At 50.4% G+C, this 16,023-nt stretch overlaps 1 protein-coding gene across 2 annotated transcripts in view; it reads left to right on the top strand.

Annotated features, from left to right (window-relative positions):
- The window catches only part of LOC142300183 (zinc finger protein 474-like), a 43,877-nt gene that overhangs the window by 12,826 nt on the left and 15,028 nt on the right, over positions 1-16,023 (top strand). For both annotated transcript variants that reach the window (XM_075341876.1, XM_075341875.1), the window contains exon 3: positions 8,976-9,156. In XM_075341876.1, the coding sequence (XP_075197991.1) occupies positions 8,976-9,156 (181 nt within the window). The remainder of the gene's footprint in view (positions 1-8,975; positions 9,157-16,023) is intronic.

Below are 16,023 nucleotides of genomic sequence, written 5' to 3'. Positions count from 1 at the left end.
ATCCCCTAAAATTTACAAATGATCTGACAAAATTGTTGGAACATTGCAGAAATGACCCTTTCTATTTAAAAGATGTTAAGTAAAATGAGATTAGTGAGTAATCAAGGTATGAACTTTCAATTTTATGGACCCAATCCAAGATTTGGTGTTTTTCCTTTTATTCCATTGATTTATTTTTTCCCCAAAGGACTTAAACTACAGGAGAACTCTTGTGGGCTGAATGTTACTCAATTCAGCCTGATTTGTCTTATCCGTATGATGTTACTATTAACACTTCATAAATTCTGAAATGCATTAAACCCATAATTTGGCTGATGCTGATGTTAAAGTAACTAAACACCTATAAAACAATCTGTTCTTTGCCTTAGAAGCTTCTTAAGTTACATTTCAACTTTAAATAGGACAATTGTGGCTGTAGCTAGTGATATAGTAGGTGAGGTAATACAATTATTAGCTACTGTGTACTCACAAATTGGGATAAACGAACCCGATCAGTAAAGTTCGGGGTTTGTATCAGACACCAGGTGACTGGGGATCAAATTTGAACACGAACTTAAAAAAAATAAATCTGTGTTCAAGTTCAGTGTTTCTGTACTGTTCATATGGTAATAAAGTCAGCGCAGCAAATCAACAAGCATTTGTTGCATGGGGAAGATGCCTGTACACTGCTGTGAAAAATAAACAAAAAAATAAAAAATTACTTGGGGTCCCCACTTTTAATAACCAGCCAAGGTAAAGCAGACAGTTGAGGGCTGGTATTAGCAGGCTGGGAAGGCCTATAGGTATTTCGCCCCTCCCAGCCTAAAAAGAGCAGCTCTCAGCCACCCTAAATGTGGTGCATGCCAACTCTGGCTCTTTGCTCAGCTTTTACCGATTGCCCTAATACGTTAGTGTGCCACCCCTGCAGCAGTCGAACTGCTCAGATCCGGGGTTGCTGTGGCTCGAGGGTCTCTGGACCCGGGGGCTCATGCCACTTCAAATGAAAAGGGGGTATTTACAGGGGATAAATGTTCGTGATGTCACCTGTAGATTGCGGTAAAGGGGAGTACCGCCGCTGCCGATGGGAGTACCGGGGCAGATGGTATGGGGCAGCCAGATTTCAGTCCCTCCGCAGGTAGGGAAGGCCCCGGATGGTGGGGATTTGGTGTGCAGGTAGCTTGCTTGGCCTTGGAAAGCAGGGTGCTGGGGTTAGATCACTCACTGCAGTAGTCATGGTGTTGGATCAGGTGGATTAAGCAGACACTCACCCAGATGGTAAACTAAAGTCTCTAGGGATCGCAGTCTCTATGGGGGGAGCCCGTCCAGGTCCCGCTCCCCGCAGTGTCACTTGGTAAGTCCGGAGCCCAGCCTCCATGCACAAATTGTTTGACAGTTGTGGCCCCTTGGCTTGAAGCTTTTGGGGCCCAGCTACCCGTGTGTATGGCAGCTGTGCTCTTGGTGGCTGGCACTTGGGATTTCAGTGCGTTGTGTGTTTTGGAGAACCCTATCCCCCACATTGTGCTGATGCCTCCAATCCCTGAGCTCTTGGGGAAAGTTCACAAAGAGACTGTCCTCCACAGGTTAATTATCAGGTTGCTTGAAGCTACTCCCCGATCTAGGGTCCTGTACCCTGCCGTGCTCGGTACCGATAAGGTTGTTTTGCTTTCTAGTGCCAACAGTCCTCCTAGACTGTGTCTGTTACACTTCTGTCCAGTGTTCCTAATTCCGGTCTCCGACTCCTGTGGTCCCGGACCACCGTTTTCGACCCAACGTGTCGCCTCCCTAGGAGCTCCAACTCCCACGCTCCTCTCTCTCTGAGGGCTAACTCTCTTCTATCTTGTCTCCCCTCCCACCAGTCTGCCTGACCCCTAGGTGGGCGGCCGTGCTCCAACTTGACCAACCCACTGGTGTGTCTGTCCAGCCCTGGTGTGAGGTGTGGTTGGGATTTGTAGTGCGGATGTCAGTGACACTGTTGATGGGAACCTGGAACCATGGGGGGTAGGCCCTGCACCCTGGTTGACAGGATGCAGATCCCTGCAGCACCCTGATATAGCCAGGGGCGCTACAGTCCTCCTTGGTTAAACGTAGCTCGTCCCCGAGCTACCAGACACCTAGAGTTTTATTAAAACTGTAATTGTAAATAGATAACAGGTTAAACAGTCTTCCCACTATAGGGAGGCAATACACTTTTAACGTTACACAAACTTCACAGAGTTTATTTAAGAACCACTGGGAATGCTACCAGTTGTGGCGGTAGCTGGTAGCTCAGCCTACTCCGCTGCAGCTCCTTCCTGAGACAGTCCATTCCCATTGTCCCTTTTTCCTTCAACCCGCCACCCAAAACACTTGAACCGGTGCCACCGCTAGCCATGGTGTCACACCACCCCGAGTTCCTTGCTTTGTCCTTGGTGATCGGGACTGAACCTCGGTGATTCAAAGGATGACTCTGGTAGGCACATGAGGTGCAACTACATACAATTAGCACAAGTTTGTGCTGGCTGCTGCCAGTCCTGCAGCCATGGTCCATATTTAACTTTATGATCAGCAGAAAATCAGGTGACTTTCCCACTTAAATTATACTTTGCAACATTTCTGATTATGCAGATTTCAAAACATATAAAACAACATAACATCATAACATTTTAATGAGATAGCCGGGTTCCGCTACCATTCCTCTCTATGGTAGTCGGGGACAGTTGCAGGAGCTGGCATCACTCTTTTGCCCTCCATGACATGCCTTTTCACTTTCAGGGTGTACCAGCCCCGCTCGCCACAATGCCGGCAATAGGAGACCATGTCTCCAGGCTTGAGATTTCGATCGGGGTGCCACTTTGGGAGGTGTTCTGCGACATCATTCCTGGAGACAAAAACCCCAGCAGCAAGGCCCGGTTCTGCTATGAAACCTCAACCTTTAATGGGGTCGAACCGCTCCACAAGGTCCTGGTACCGTGTCCCTCTGACCCGGAAGGTAGCCTTTCTCAGATGCTCCTTCTCCTTGTATGTACGGGCAGCAATCTCTGCCCGACGCCACTCCCGGGTAGCCATTTCTGTGAGCAGCTGCTGGTGTTGCCTCTCCCAGCAGGGGGCACTGACCTCGGGTTCCACCTCCAGGGGAACCGGGTGTAGACGGAGTCCTGCAGCCCCGGAAGCTACCGGGAGGCTGCGCTGCAGTGGAGCCAGCATGTTGGTGGATTCATCCTCTGCAGCTGCAAAAAAAGATGGCGGTGGTTCCGGAACCGGGATTGTGATTGCCGGTGGTGAGGCTGGAGGTGTTGCGGCCTGATCTGGTCTGGCCACTAGTGAGTCCAAAGGCACTGCGAACCTGGTCTGGTCTAGCCGGTGGGGAAGCCGGAGGCGTTGCAGCCTGTTCATCTTCCACGGGGGCTGGAGGTTCTGCTGATGGTGTCGGGGTTAGCGGCTTGGCTGCAGCTGCAGCCAAGGGGGGAGGAGGTGGCATGGCTATTGCGGTGGCCGGGGGCAGATCGGATTCCGCGGCCGCGTAGGCCGGATAAACCGGAACTGGGTTACTGCTTACCTGCTCCACACGCAGGGCATCCACTTCACGGGCCTGCAACACCGCGGCCACGCTCCTCTTCTTGACTCTCGAGTCGTCCAGCATGAACAGGAACCGCGTCCGCATTCACCTGCAGAGTTGCTCCGTCTCCTGCTCGATCCAGTCAGACATCCCAGAAACAGCACTCTCAGGTGACCAGTCTCGGTGTTCCGACATCTTGCTGCTTCTCCTTCCAGGAACTTTAATGCAGAGTCCTGGTGACCCTGCGCCAAACTCCGTCTTTAATTCATGTTACGTCCCACCCTTTACGATTACAGTTTTAATAAAACTCTAGGTGTCTGGTAGCTCAGGGACAAGCTACGTTTAACCAAGGGGGAATGTAGCGCCCCTGGCTATATCAGGGTGCTGCAGGGAACTGCATCCTGTTAACATAGTCAGGGGCGCTACATTGGCAATCGGGGTAATACTTGTGGAGTTGATGTAGGTTGTCAATTTACAGCTGTCATCAAGCCAAGTAGTTGGTAATGGATAGGTTTGTATCAGACACCCCCATTACTAACCCTGCAAGTGTAGAATTAAAACACACAGGAGTAAAATAAAAAAAATGTTCTTATGCAATCTAATGGTGTAATGTTCCTACAACGCCCATTGATTCTTAAGTAGCTTTCTTCTGAGAACGTTGTCAGAATGAGACTCCATAAGTCACTTCCTGTCAATGGCAGGCCAGGAATTTCTCATGCTTGTAACTGACCAGGAGTGACCTATGGAGCTCCATAGGAATCAATGGGCATTGTGGGACATTACACCAATGGATTACATCGGAACTTTGAGGATTTCTTTCTAATTAATAAATTGGTGAATAGGTGAGTGTGGGGGATGTGACGACATGGACTCTCATGGGTTAAAGTTTCTTAACATTCAGCCAGACAGGATGATAGATTGTTTATAGACGGGGGATAAGTCCCTCATTGTTTTTACAAGACTCTTTTGGATTCATGTAATTGTGTTGGCCACTGAAAGCCAGACGTATTGTTTCTCCATACTTTTCCAGTAGTCATTGTATTGTAGTTGTGTATTGCTCATGTGATTACCTTAGTAGCCATTGTCTAGTCGGTGACTCCCAGACTACATGTAGACATCATTTGGATGAACATTGTCCATGCAGCTTGAGATTCATCCAATGGGAGAGGCGCTCTTGTCCAACCAATCGATGAGGACGCAGTGTATCTAAGTGGAAGGCTGTGGCTATAAAAGGGACTTCTTTAAGCCACCAGGTTGTTGATGGATGCTGATGGATCCAGTCTAAGCTCTTAGGAGCTGACTAGAGGATCAGGATACCTTATGGCTTCAATCTAGGGACTCCGGTTCCGATTGGAGACCATATCCACAGTCTAGGGATTTCGACCCCGGCTGCCAGGATTGTATCATCATACCAGGACTACCTAAGGAGGACACTCAGGTTGGGACAATCCAGTCACCTGGCTACAGACTTTGCAGACCTCACACAGCTTCCTAAATCTGGCGCTATTCCTGTCTCGGTGGGTGCCCGCCAAAAGCGGGGTGCTGCTGGATTGGAGTAAGTGGCCCTGGAAGCTCTGAGGCATGGACATTCTAAATCCCTGGTGAGCCAGCGGAAGGGTGAGACTCTGTTGCCTGTTACATTTGTGTTTTGCTGGTTATGTGTTATGTGCCGTTAATTGTTTGGGGATCCAATAAAGTCTAATTATTGTGGTTCCCTCACCCTGTGTTGTCTGAGTAGTGTTACGCCCACGATTGAAGAGGCCGGCGTTCAGTTGGGATGAGCCCTGAGCCACGCTGTCTTTCTAAAGGCGGCGGGTTTTAGTGGACAAGAGCACCCACTGAGCCCCGTGTCTCCACAGGGGAGTCTTCATTCCTCAATTTGATTACGTCTGAACTTCAAGCAATTTTTAAAATTAATAAATTGATGAACAACTAAGTTTTTTGGGAGTCTTTATTCAAATAAACTATTTTTTTCCTCTGTGTGTGTGTGTGTGTTTTATAACTGTACACTTGCCACATGACACATCTTCATTACCACATGACACATCTCCATTACCAACCCCTAGGCTTAATTCCAGCTGACATTACATAGCAGACATCAACCCCAAAAGTATTACCCTAATTGCTACTGCACCAGTGCAATTGGAAAGAGCCTGGAAAATGCCTGAATTGGCGCATCTAATGGATGCGCCAATTCTGTTGCGGCTGCGGGCTGCTTTTTTAAGGCTGGGTAGAGCCAAATAACCATGGGACTTCACAGCCTGACAATACCAGCCCCCAGCTGCCTGCTTTACCTTAGCCGGTTATCAAAAATAGAGCGGACTCCATGCCATTTTTTTTTTTTTAAATATTTAAATAATTTAAGACGGATAGAGAGAGACAGACAAGGAAAGAGACAGAGAGATAGAAACAGACAGGGAAAGAGACAGACAGAGACAAATGGTGAAAGAGACAGACAGAGACAGACGGTGAAAAAGTGAGACAGACCTGGAAAGAGACAGATGGGGAAAGAGACAGACAGACATGCAGACAGGGACAGAGACAGGCAGACAGGGAAGGAGGAGACAGCCAGAGAGACAGACAAAGATAAATGGGGAAAGACACAGACCTTGATAGAGACAGACGGGAAAAGAGACAGAGAAATAGAGACAGACAAAGACAGGCAGACAGGGAAAGAGACAGACAGGAAAAGACACAGACAAAGAGGTGGGGAGACAGACTGGGAAAGAGACAGACCTGGGAAAGAGATAGACCTGGAAAGAGACAAATGGGGAAAGAAACAGAGATAGAGACAGACAAAGAAAGAGACAGACAGGACAGACGGAGAAAGAGACAGACGGGGAAAGAGACAGGCGGGGAAAGAAACAGATGGGGAAAGAGACAGAGAGACAGACCTGGAAAAAGACAGATGGGGAAAGAAACAGAGAGATAGAGATGGACAAAGAAAGAGACAGAGACAGGCAGACGAGGAAAGAGGCAGACCTAGAAAGAGACAGACAGGGAAAGAGACAGACAGAGACAGATGGGGAAAGAGACAGACGAGGAAAGAGACAGATCTGGAAAGAGACATACGAAGCACATTGGCCAATTTAGTTAAATCTGTGTGGAATATCTGTGGTGCTGAAATATATGTTGTGAAATGCTTCTATTAGCTTAGTTTTTGCCTTTTAATAATTACATTTCTATCTATTTCTTTTGTGGTTTTTGTGTGCAAAATTAAATTTTTGTTAATACATTCTATTTTGTTAACAGCAGTTATTAACCCGGGCGAAGCCGGGTAGTACAGCTAGTATATGAATATTGTTGGAGTGCCCATAGAGCATAGTGAAATGAATAACTAGTGAGGCCCTATTGTTCAACTAAAAAATAAACAAAGAAAAAGAAGAGGGAATTTATAAGCTTTCTGATCTACAGTATGTGTCCTGAGTAGACCTGTTGTGATACACAGAACTCACTTTAGCATAATCCCGTAAAAGAAAAGCAGTGCACAAAAGTGAGTAATTGGCCTGTTAAAATGAACATTATACAGTGCCTACAAGTAGTATTCAACCCCCAGTATTCAACCCCCTGCAGATTTAGCAGGTTTACACATTCGGAATTAACTTGGCATTGTGACATTTGGACTGTAGATCAGCCTGGAAGTGTGAAATGCACTGCAGCAAAAAAGAATGTTATTTCTTTTTTTATTTTTTTTTTTAAATTGTGAAAAGTTTATTCAGAGGGTCATTTATTATTCAACCCCTCAAACCACCAGAATTCTGTTTGGTTCCCCTAAAGTATTAAGAAGTATTTCAGGCACAAAGAACAATGAGCTTCACATGTTTGGATTAATTATCTCTTTTTCCAGCCTTTTCTGACTAATTAAGACCCTCCCCAAACTTGTGAACAGCACTCATACTTGGTCAACATGGGAAAGGCAAAGGAGCATTCCAAGGCCATCAGAGACAAGATCGTGGAGGGTCACAAGGCTGGCAAGGGGTACAAAACCCTTTCCAAGGAGTTGGGCCTACCTGTCTCCACTGTTGGGAGCATCATCCGGAAGTGGAAGGCTTATGGAACTACTGTTAGCCTTCCACGGCCTGGACAGCCTTTGAAAGTTTCCTCCCGTGCCGAGGCCAGGCTTGTCAGAAGAGTCAAGGCTAACCCAAGGACAACAAGGAAGGAGCTCCGGGAAGATCTCATGGCAGTGGGGACATTGGTTTCAGTCAATACCATAAGTAACGTACTCCACCGCAATGGTCTCCGTTCCAGACGAGCCCGTAAGGTACCTTTACTTTCAAAGCGTCATGTCAAGGCTCGTCTACAGTTTGCTCATGATCACTTGGAGGACTCTGAGACAGACTGGTTCAAGGTTCTCTAGTCTGATGAGACCAAGATCGAGTTCTTTGGTACCAACCACACACGTGACGTTTGGAGACTGGATGGCACTGCATACGACCCCAAGAATACCATCCCTACAGTCAAGCATGGTGGTGGCAGCATCATGCTGTGGGGCTGTTTCTCAGCCAAGGGGCCTGGCCATCTGGTCTGCATCCATGGGAAGATGGATAGCACGGCCTACCTGGAGATTTTGGCCAAGAACCTCCGCTCCTCCATCAAGGATCTTAAGATGGGTTGTCATTTCATCTTCCAACAAGACAACGACCAAAAGCACACAGCCAAGAAAACCAAGGCCTGGTTCAAGAAGGAAAAAAATCAAGGTGTTGCAGTGGCCTAGTCAGTCTCCTGACCTTAACCCAATTGGAAACTTGTGGAAGGAGCTCAAGATTAAAGTCCACATGAGACACCCAAAGAACCTAGATAACTTGGAGAAGATCTGCATGGAGGAGTGGGCCAAATAACTCCAGAGACCTGTGCCGGCCTGATCAGGTCTTTATAAAAGACGATTATTAGCTGTAATTGCAAACAAGGGTTATTCCACAAAATATTAAACCTAGGGGTTGAATAATAATTGACCCACACTTTTATGTTGAAAATTTATTAAAATTTAACTGAGCAACATAACTTGTTGGTTTGTAAGATTTATGCATCTGTTAATAAATCTTGCTCTTGTTTGAAGTTTGCAGGCTCTAACTTATTTGCATCTTATCAAACCTGCTAAATCTGCAGGGGGTTGAATACTACCGTACTTGTAGGCACTGTATATGTCCATACAAATGTTCATAGGTATAATGGATATCATGAAGATCTTTGGGAGACATAGTGAGGGATTTTGTTGTCTTGCAGCACTGTGATCCTACGTATGAATCTGAGCAGGGTCAACATTGGGATCTGGAATTTGAGGGTCTCTTTTCTGTGACGATGACTGCTTGAAGCGATGACATTTTCCGCACAGTGATGCAGATTATGTTGTAACTAAGAATATGTGAAATATATTATTAAATAACAAAAAATAATTGATACTGTTAACAAACTAACTTAGAATTCTTAGTTATCTTTACTCAAATCATTTTGTTCACAGCCACCAGTTGTCAGGCCACCCCCAACAGTTGTGTGCTATATTTGTGGACGGGAGTTTGGAACAAAATCTATCAGCATCCATGAACCTCAGTGCTTGAAGAAATGGCATTTGGAAAATGATCAACTACCAAAGAATTTGCAAAGACCTGAACCAAAAAAGCCAGAAGTCAGACAGATTGGAGGTATGAGAGGGCAAAAATCAGCAACAAAGCAATTTCCTACTGTAGAATTAAAGGGTTTTCCGGGACCACAGCATTGATACCTTATTCTTAGGACTCTTATGCGGGCATCACATGAGACGATCTATCGTGTGATGCATCGTCGGGGTTACGGTTTTCGTGATGCACACCCGGCATCGTTCACTACGTCGTCTCGTGTGACACCTCCGAGCGACGCAGAATCGGTCACAAATCTTGAGTCGTGTACATGTCGCGGGCGGAGGGGACGCGCTCGCCACGCTCGGGTCCGGGGCTTCTGCTGCTGCTGATCGGTGGCTCGAGCGGTGGACCGGACCCGGGGACTCAAGCAGCGCTCCTCACCCATGAGTGAAATGGGGATGGTATATTTAGGGAGATTGTTCGTGACGCTACCCATGGGTCGTGGTGATAAGGGCACCACCACTGCTGGTAACAGGGATCCCGGGAGAGATGGTAGGGTGCAGCTGAGATGTTGTCCCCTCCGTGGGCAGGGGTTGGTGATCCCGGGGCCCGATGGTGTAACGGGGAGGCCGGATAGCTGGGGGGCAGAGACTGTGTGGCGCGGTGCCGGACGGCACTAGTGTACTCACTCAGACAATCACTGACAGAGTCGTAGGTAAACGAAAACGGCCGGATGGACGGGTCCCGCAGCCGGCTGCAGTGTTGTTGTTGTGCTCTCCCCGGACGGCTGATGGTGGCTGTCTTTCCCTGCACCTTTGAGAATGTTCTTGACTCCTGTGGTTGCCCACCGGTAGTCCGCTCCCTGGCGTATATGTGCCATAGGAGCCCGTTTTGCCCGCAGGCGCTGGCCCTTGGATCTCCAGCCTGTGGCGGTGGCTGTATATCCTCTCTGGGTGGATGGTTGCCTTCATTCGGGACTTAGTAGTTGAGAAACCCCTGGGGTTCCTGTCACATTCGGATTTGACTATTGACGGCGGCTCCAAGCCTGGTCGGGGTCCGATGGCCCTGCCTGTGTGCTTAGCTTCACTCCATTCCCCGGTCCGGTACCGGCGGGCCGACGCCCGACCCCGGTCCTTATGGCTCTGCGGAGTTCCACCAACTCCTGCAGACGGCCACCACTGTCTGCCAACCTTGCTGTCAGTGTCTGGGCTCCAACCCAGACACCTCAAGTGTTCACTCCTCTCACTTTCACCTCCAAGACTGAACTTACACTTTTCCCGCCTCCAGGCCTGTGAAGTCCTCGGTGGGTGGTGCCAACCGCCTGGCTCTGCCCCACCTGGTGTGGACATCAGACTCTGGAGGGAGGCAACAAGGATTTTTGTCTGACTAATGTAACTGTCTGGGGGTGGGGGGGTGTGTGTGTTTTGTCTGTGGCTACCTGGCTAGTCCAGGGCGCCACATTCCCCCTTGGTAAAATGCAGACCGTCCGCGGGCTGCCCATCCATCACCGGTTTTATTTTTCAGACTGAAAAAGATAAATAACATGGTAAAACGGTAAAGCATAAAACATAAGCATACTTTCAAGACTTCCCTTACGGAGGTGCATTACTTTTAACGTTTCAAACATTACTGACGGACGGATTCATGGTCATCCGCTCTCCCACCCAAATAACCTGATCCTTGATGCTGCCCCTAAGAAACGGGCAGCACCCCTTTACCCTAGTCCTGGTCCAGGTTACCCGAGCGGGAACGTGTACGGTGTCTCGCACCCGGCTGTCACTTCAGAGGACCCCACGTCCAGGGGGACCCCTGACCCCCGGAGGATGGCCACCGGTCCTGGTGGTGGCCGGGCCCCAGCCTGCTCTGCTGCGGGCCCTTCCTCCAATCTGCCTCTCCGGAGGCGGTACGGACGGAAACCAGCCCACAACACTATTTACAGGCCCACAAGTTCGTGGGTGGCCTGCCAGTTCTCGGCCATGATCATGAGCAGTTTCTCATGTGGGTGGTAAACACAGAGAGTCCCTCCGGGGACAACTTGCCAGCAATGGCCGGGATAATCACTGTAGACAATCAGGTGAAAACTTCGGTTGATTCGGATTCATTCATTCAGCTGAGGGTCCCAACGGGGACAACTTGGTTGCAACGGAGAACCGCTGCCACTATTGCTCACTTCCGTACTCCTCACCCAGCTCCAGGTGAAGAAGCACGGGTTCCAGCCCCTCCAGCGCACGGCAGGCGCGACGAGGAAGGACTGCCCGGCATCCATTATTTCCGCTCCGAGGAATGTAAGTGGCCTCCATGTCATACAAGCCGAAGCTTCCCTCCTCCTCTGAGACAGGCTCTGTGTCAGCCCCCGAGCCGCTGTCATCTGACTCAAGTGGGCTAATGACGGGACCCGACAGGACAGCAATGGTTTCTAACTGAGCGCAGACTTGTGGTTCCTCAGTGGCAAGTGATCCGTCATCGGTCTGCGTACGGAGGCCCGCCATCGGTTCTTCTAAGTCAACCGCTCCAGCTATTGATTGGCTGGCGTCCTCTCGGTCCTCCGGGCCCTGGCGGGGCAGCACAGACTCCGCAACCTCCATCGGGGATGGTGGCCTGAGCGGGGCTGTGCGGGCGGCCAGCACAGGCGATGGGGTGGGCCCTGCTGGGGTCAGGGGTAGACCGAGTCTTTCAGCCGCAGCGGCCGGTCCTTCAGGGACACAAGGGCGTGGGTCACTCACCAGCTCCTCTAGCATGGCCTCTATTTCATGCGCCCGCACGACCGCAGCCAGCTCCTCCATCTCAGCGGTCCAGCGATCCAGCAGGTCCCGTACTTGGGCCCGGTTACGACAGCATAACAGCATCACTTGGGTTTTCAGCCACGCCGCCGTCCCGGGGGCAGCCTCCGGAGACTCAGGCCTCTCAGGTGGTGCGGACATGTTGCAAGCTGCTTCCAGGAACTGGGTATGTTGCAGAGTCCTGGCGTCCCCGCTTTTTATGCCCTCGGCTACATTAGGCAGGCTTTCACCCGCCCCCCCTTGGTTCTTTCTAGCACTTCCGCTTGTTGGGGGCGGGGCTTCACTTTCGCACCTTCCCTGCTCAGGGAAGATGCTCGAGCGGGAAATCTTCACGCCCAAGATGGCGGCGCTTCAAATTTTTCGGCCGGACGCCGCCGGCGGACACTGCAAGGCACACTTCTACTGGTAAGTAGATCGGCTCGATCCTGTTCGTGACACCAAGTTGTCGCGGGCGGAGGGGACGCGCTCGCCAAGCTCGGGTCCGGGGCTTCTGCTTCTGCTGCTCAGTGGCTTGAGCGGTGGACCGGACCCAGGGACTCGAGCAGCGCTCCTCACCCGTGAGTGAAATGGGGATGGTATGTTTAGGGAGATTGTTTGTGACGCCACCCACGGGTCGTGGGGATAAGGGCACCACCGCTGCTGGTAACGGAGATCCCGGGAGAGATGGTAGAGTGCAGCTGAGATGTTGTCCCCTCTGTGTGCAGGGGTTGGTGATCACGGGGCCTGATGGTGTAACGGGGAGGCCGGATGGCTGGGGTGTAGGGACTGCGCGGCGCGGTGCCGGACGGCACTGGTGTACTCACTCAGACAATCACTGACAGAGTCGTAGGTAAACGAAAACGACCGGATGGACGGGTCCCGCAGTCGGCTGCAGTGTTGTTGTTGTGCTCTCCCCAGACGGCTGATGGTGGCTGTCTTTCCCTGCACCTTTGAGAATGTTCTTGACTCCTGTGGTTGCCCACCGGTAGTCCGCTCCCCGGCGTATAGGTGCCATAGGAGCCCGTTTTGCCCGCAGGCGCTGGCCCTTGGATCTCTAGCCTGTGGCGGTGGCTGTATATCCTCTCTGGGTGGACGGTTGCCTTCAATCGGGACTTAGTACTTGAGAAACCGCTAGGGTTCCTGTCACATTCGGATTTGACTATTGACGGCGGCTCCAAGCCTGGTCGGGGTCCGATGGCCCTGCCTGTGTGCTTAGCTTCACTCCATTCCCCGGTCCGGTACCGGCGGGCCGACGCCCGACCCCGGTCCTTATGGCTCTGCGGAGTTCCACCAACTCCTGCAAACGGTCACGACCATCTGCCAACTTTGCTGTCAGTGTCTGGGCTCCAACCCAGACACCTCAAGTGTTCACTCCTCTCACTTTCACCTCCAAGATTGAACTGACACTTTTCCCGCCTCCAGGCCTGTGAACTCCTCGGTGGGTGGGGCCAACCGCCTGGTTCCGCCCCACCTGGTGTGGACATCAGACTCTGGAAGGAGGCAACAAGGATTTTTGTCTGACTAATGTAACTGTCTGGGGGGTGGGGGTGTGTGTGTGTTTTGTCTGTGGCTACCTGGCTAGTCCAGGGCGCCACATACACGTCGCCTATTTTTAAAAAATTGTTTATTTTTCATTGTGCTGGTTGTTCATCGTATTCGGGGTAGCACATGTCGCTCCGTGTGACACCCCGGGAACGATGAACACAGCTTACCTGCGTCCTGCGGCACCCGCCGGCTATGCAGAAGGAAGAAGGTGGGCGGGATGTTTACGTCCCGCTCATCTCTGCCCCTCCGCTTCTATTGGCCGGCGGCTGTGTGACATAGCTGTGACGTCGAGCGTCCCTCCCCTTTGAGGAAGAGGATGTTCGCCGCCCACAGTGAGGTCGCTCTGCAGGTAAGTCCCGTGTGACGGCGGTTTAACGACTTTGCCCATGATGCACAAACGACGGGGGTGGGTACGATCGCTCGTGCGATCACACGATAGATTGTACCGTGTGACGCCCGCATTACTCTTTGACATCTGACCTTATTGTTCCACAGATAGGTTACTGAGAACCTCGATGTAATAGTGTGTAGGGTTGTGTTATTCAAGGGGTTTCCCTTTAAAGACAACAATAACAGACCAAATCAAGTGTATGTGACAAGCCCAGAGCTACTCATCACCGAGTCAGTGGTATTTGAGGGTTGCTGTGAATGGCCTGATCTGACTCCGTGGTCCTGTTGGTGTCAATAAAAGGTGCAAGGTGACCGGTATAGGGGATGATGGGGGTTTGCTTTGCAGCGCCACCCGTGATATGCAGCCAACTATCAGCCGCCGCTGCGAGATGTTGCTCTTCTCTGGGGCGGATGGTAATGCAGCCCAGATGGTCCAGCTCCCCACAGGCAGAGCTAGGCCCCCATGGAGGACGATGATGGGGTTTAGCGGCCATTGGCACTGGAGCATGGGGCACCGGCGCCAGCAATGATGGGACGACACCAGGACTGCGGACAAAGTTCTTTTACTCTCTGCCGGTTTCCGCCGTGCTGGGCCCCAGCCGATCCCGGTTGATTCAGAGGCCACCACTGTTGTTGTGAAGCTGTGAGACCTTCCTTCCTTGCGCTCTGTAGTGTGGATCCCCATGGAGTGAAGCTACTTAGGAACCCTAGTATCCTTGGGTTTAGTTTCCATCACGTCCGCAGGCAGCGCAAATCATATGTGGGGCCGACCATGGTCTTGACTCCTGACTCTATATGCTGCTCTGCCCCAGGACCTTTGTGGTGGGCAATGGGACATGAAATCCCCCTTCCCTGCAGATTCTAATGGTGCAACGTGGAGTGTACGTCACCCTAGGGCCCTGCACCCTGACTGCGCCGGTCCCGAAGGGGCTGTTAGACTCATCCCTCGGCTACCGTGTTGCTCCTTTGTCTCACCAGCTCCACCCGGTAAACTCCTGCTCCTTCCAGTCTGTCCGGTCCTAACTAAGGAAGCTCTGAAGCACTCTCCTCAGTGGCCGTGTTTCTGCGAGTCCCTGGATGTTATCGTACTCTTGTCCTTCTTCCTCTGAGGACGCTCTAAAGCACTCTTCTCGGCTGGTTCTTCTGAGGAAGCTCCAAAGCACTGTCCTCAGCGACCGACTTGCTCCAGTTCCCAGACTATTCTGAGGAAAAACTTTGTGTATTCCTCATTTCCCCCATGCTGCCCCACCTTCCTAATGACTCACTAGTGGCTGGGGAAGTCCCATTGCTATGGTGACCACCTCTAGCCCAGTTCCAGTGGGAAAGCACCTGAGCTGTGTGTGTTGTGTAAGTGAACACCAGTGGTTAACCTCTTCCTTACCCGGGATGAGTACTTCACCTTAAGTCATATGCAATACCCTGTGGTGACCGAAGCCTCTGGGGAGCCACATATGCAATTAAATTTTACTGAGTACGATTGGAACACAGTGGCAAGAAGCCCATGGGTTATGTCCCTGTAAGAAGGCTCAATACTTTTTATGTTTGCAGATCTTAGATGAGGCTCTAAAGCAGTATGCTTAATTATGACATAAGTAATCTTTTACTTTTCATTCCTGACTCCTACTTGCTTCACTATAATCACACCCAATAAATCAACTCCCATTGACTATTAAATGGTTGTTGTAGACACCAATTAAACCCTACTTCCAAGGGTTCTTCACCCTAAGCTTCCCCAACGTACATGTTCACCATAAGTATGCATCACAACTGTCTTACTAATTCACTCAGTTGTAATACACTGCACTACTGAAGACACTAGACCACTCCTCAGATCTCCAAACAATTAGTGCATTGCAGAAACTCAGAATTGTTGCTCAGCACCACGCTGACTAGATTCACTGATTGACTCTCTCCATCCCTAAGCTCAGCTCTGCAGCAATGTATCCTTGGCTCCCTCCAGGCTCACACAACCCCCAGGGCAACAATAGGTTCACCTTCCAATAGTATGTTCATCTAGGCTATAATGTTGCATTGCTGGTCTTCACAATTCCTCTGAAAACCTACCTCCTCCATGGTTAGAACACCTAGCCCCCAGCCTCATAAACTGTTGAATTAGCTTACTACCTGCTTTCAGGAAGGCTCAGTGTCACTTAGTAAAAGAGAATCACTGCTCCCCTTCACCTCAGCACATCATGAGATCCTCTGCATTTTATTGCCCAAGGGACAATCACGTCTCTCTGTCTCTATCTACAGTTCA

This window comes from Anomaloglossus baeobatrachus, chromosome 1 (genome assembly GCF_048569485.1).
Source record: "Anomaloglossus baeobatrachus isolate aAnoBae1 chromosome 1, aAnoBae1.hap1, whole genome shotgun sequence".
Lineage (NCBI taxonomy): Eukaryota > Metazoa > Chordata > Amphibia > Anura > Aromobatidae > Anomaloglossus > Anomaloglossus baeobatrachus.
The sequence above is the reverse complement of the archived record's forward strand: the minus strand, read 5'-3'. Positions and strand labels throughout refer to the sequence as shown.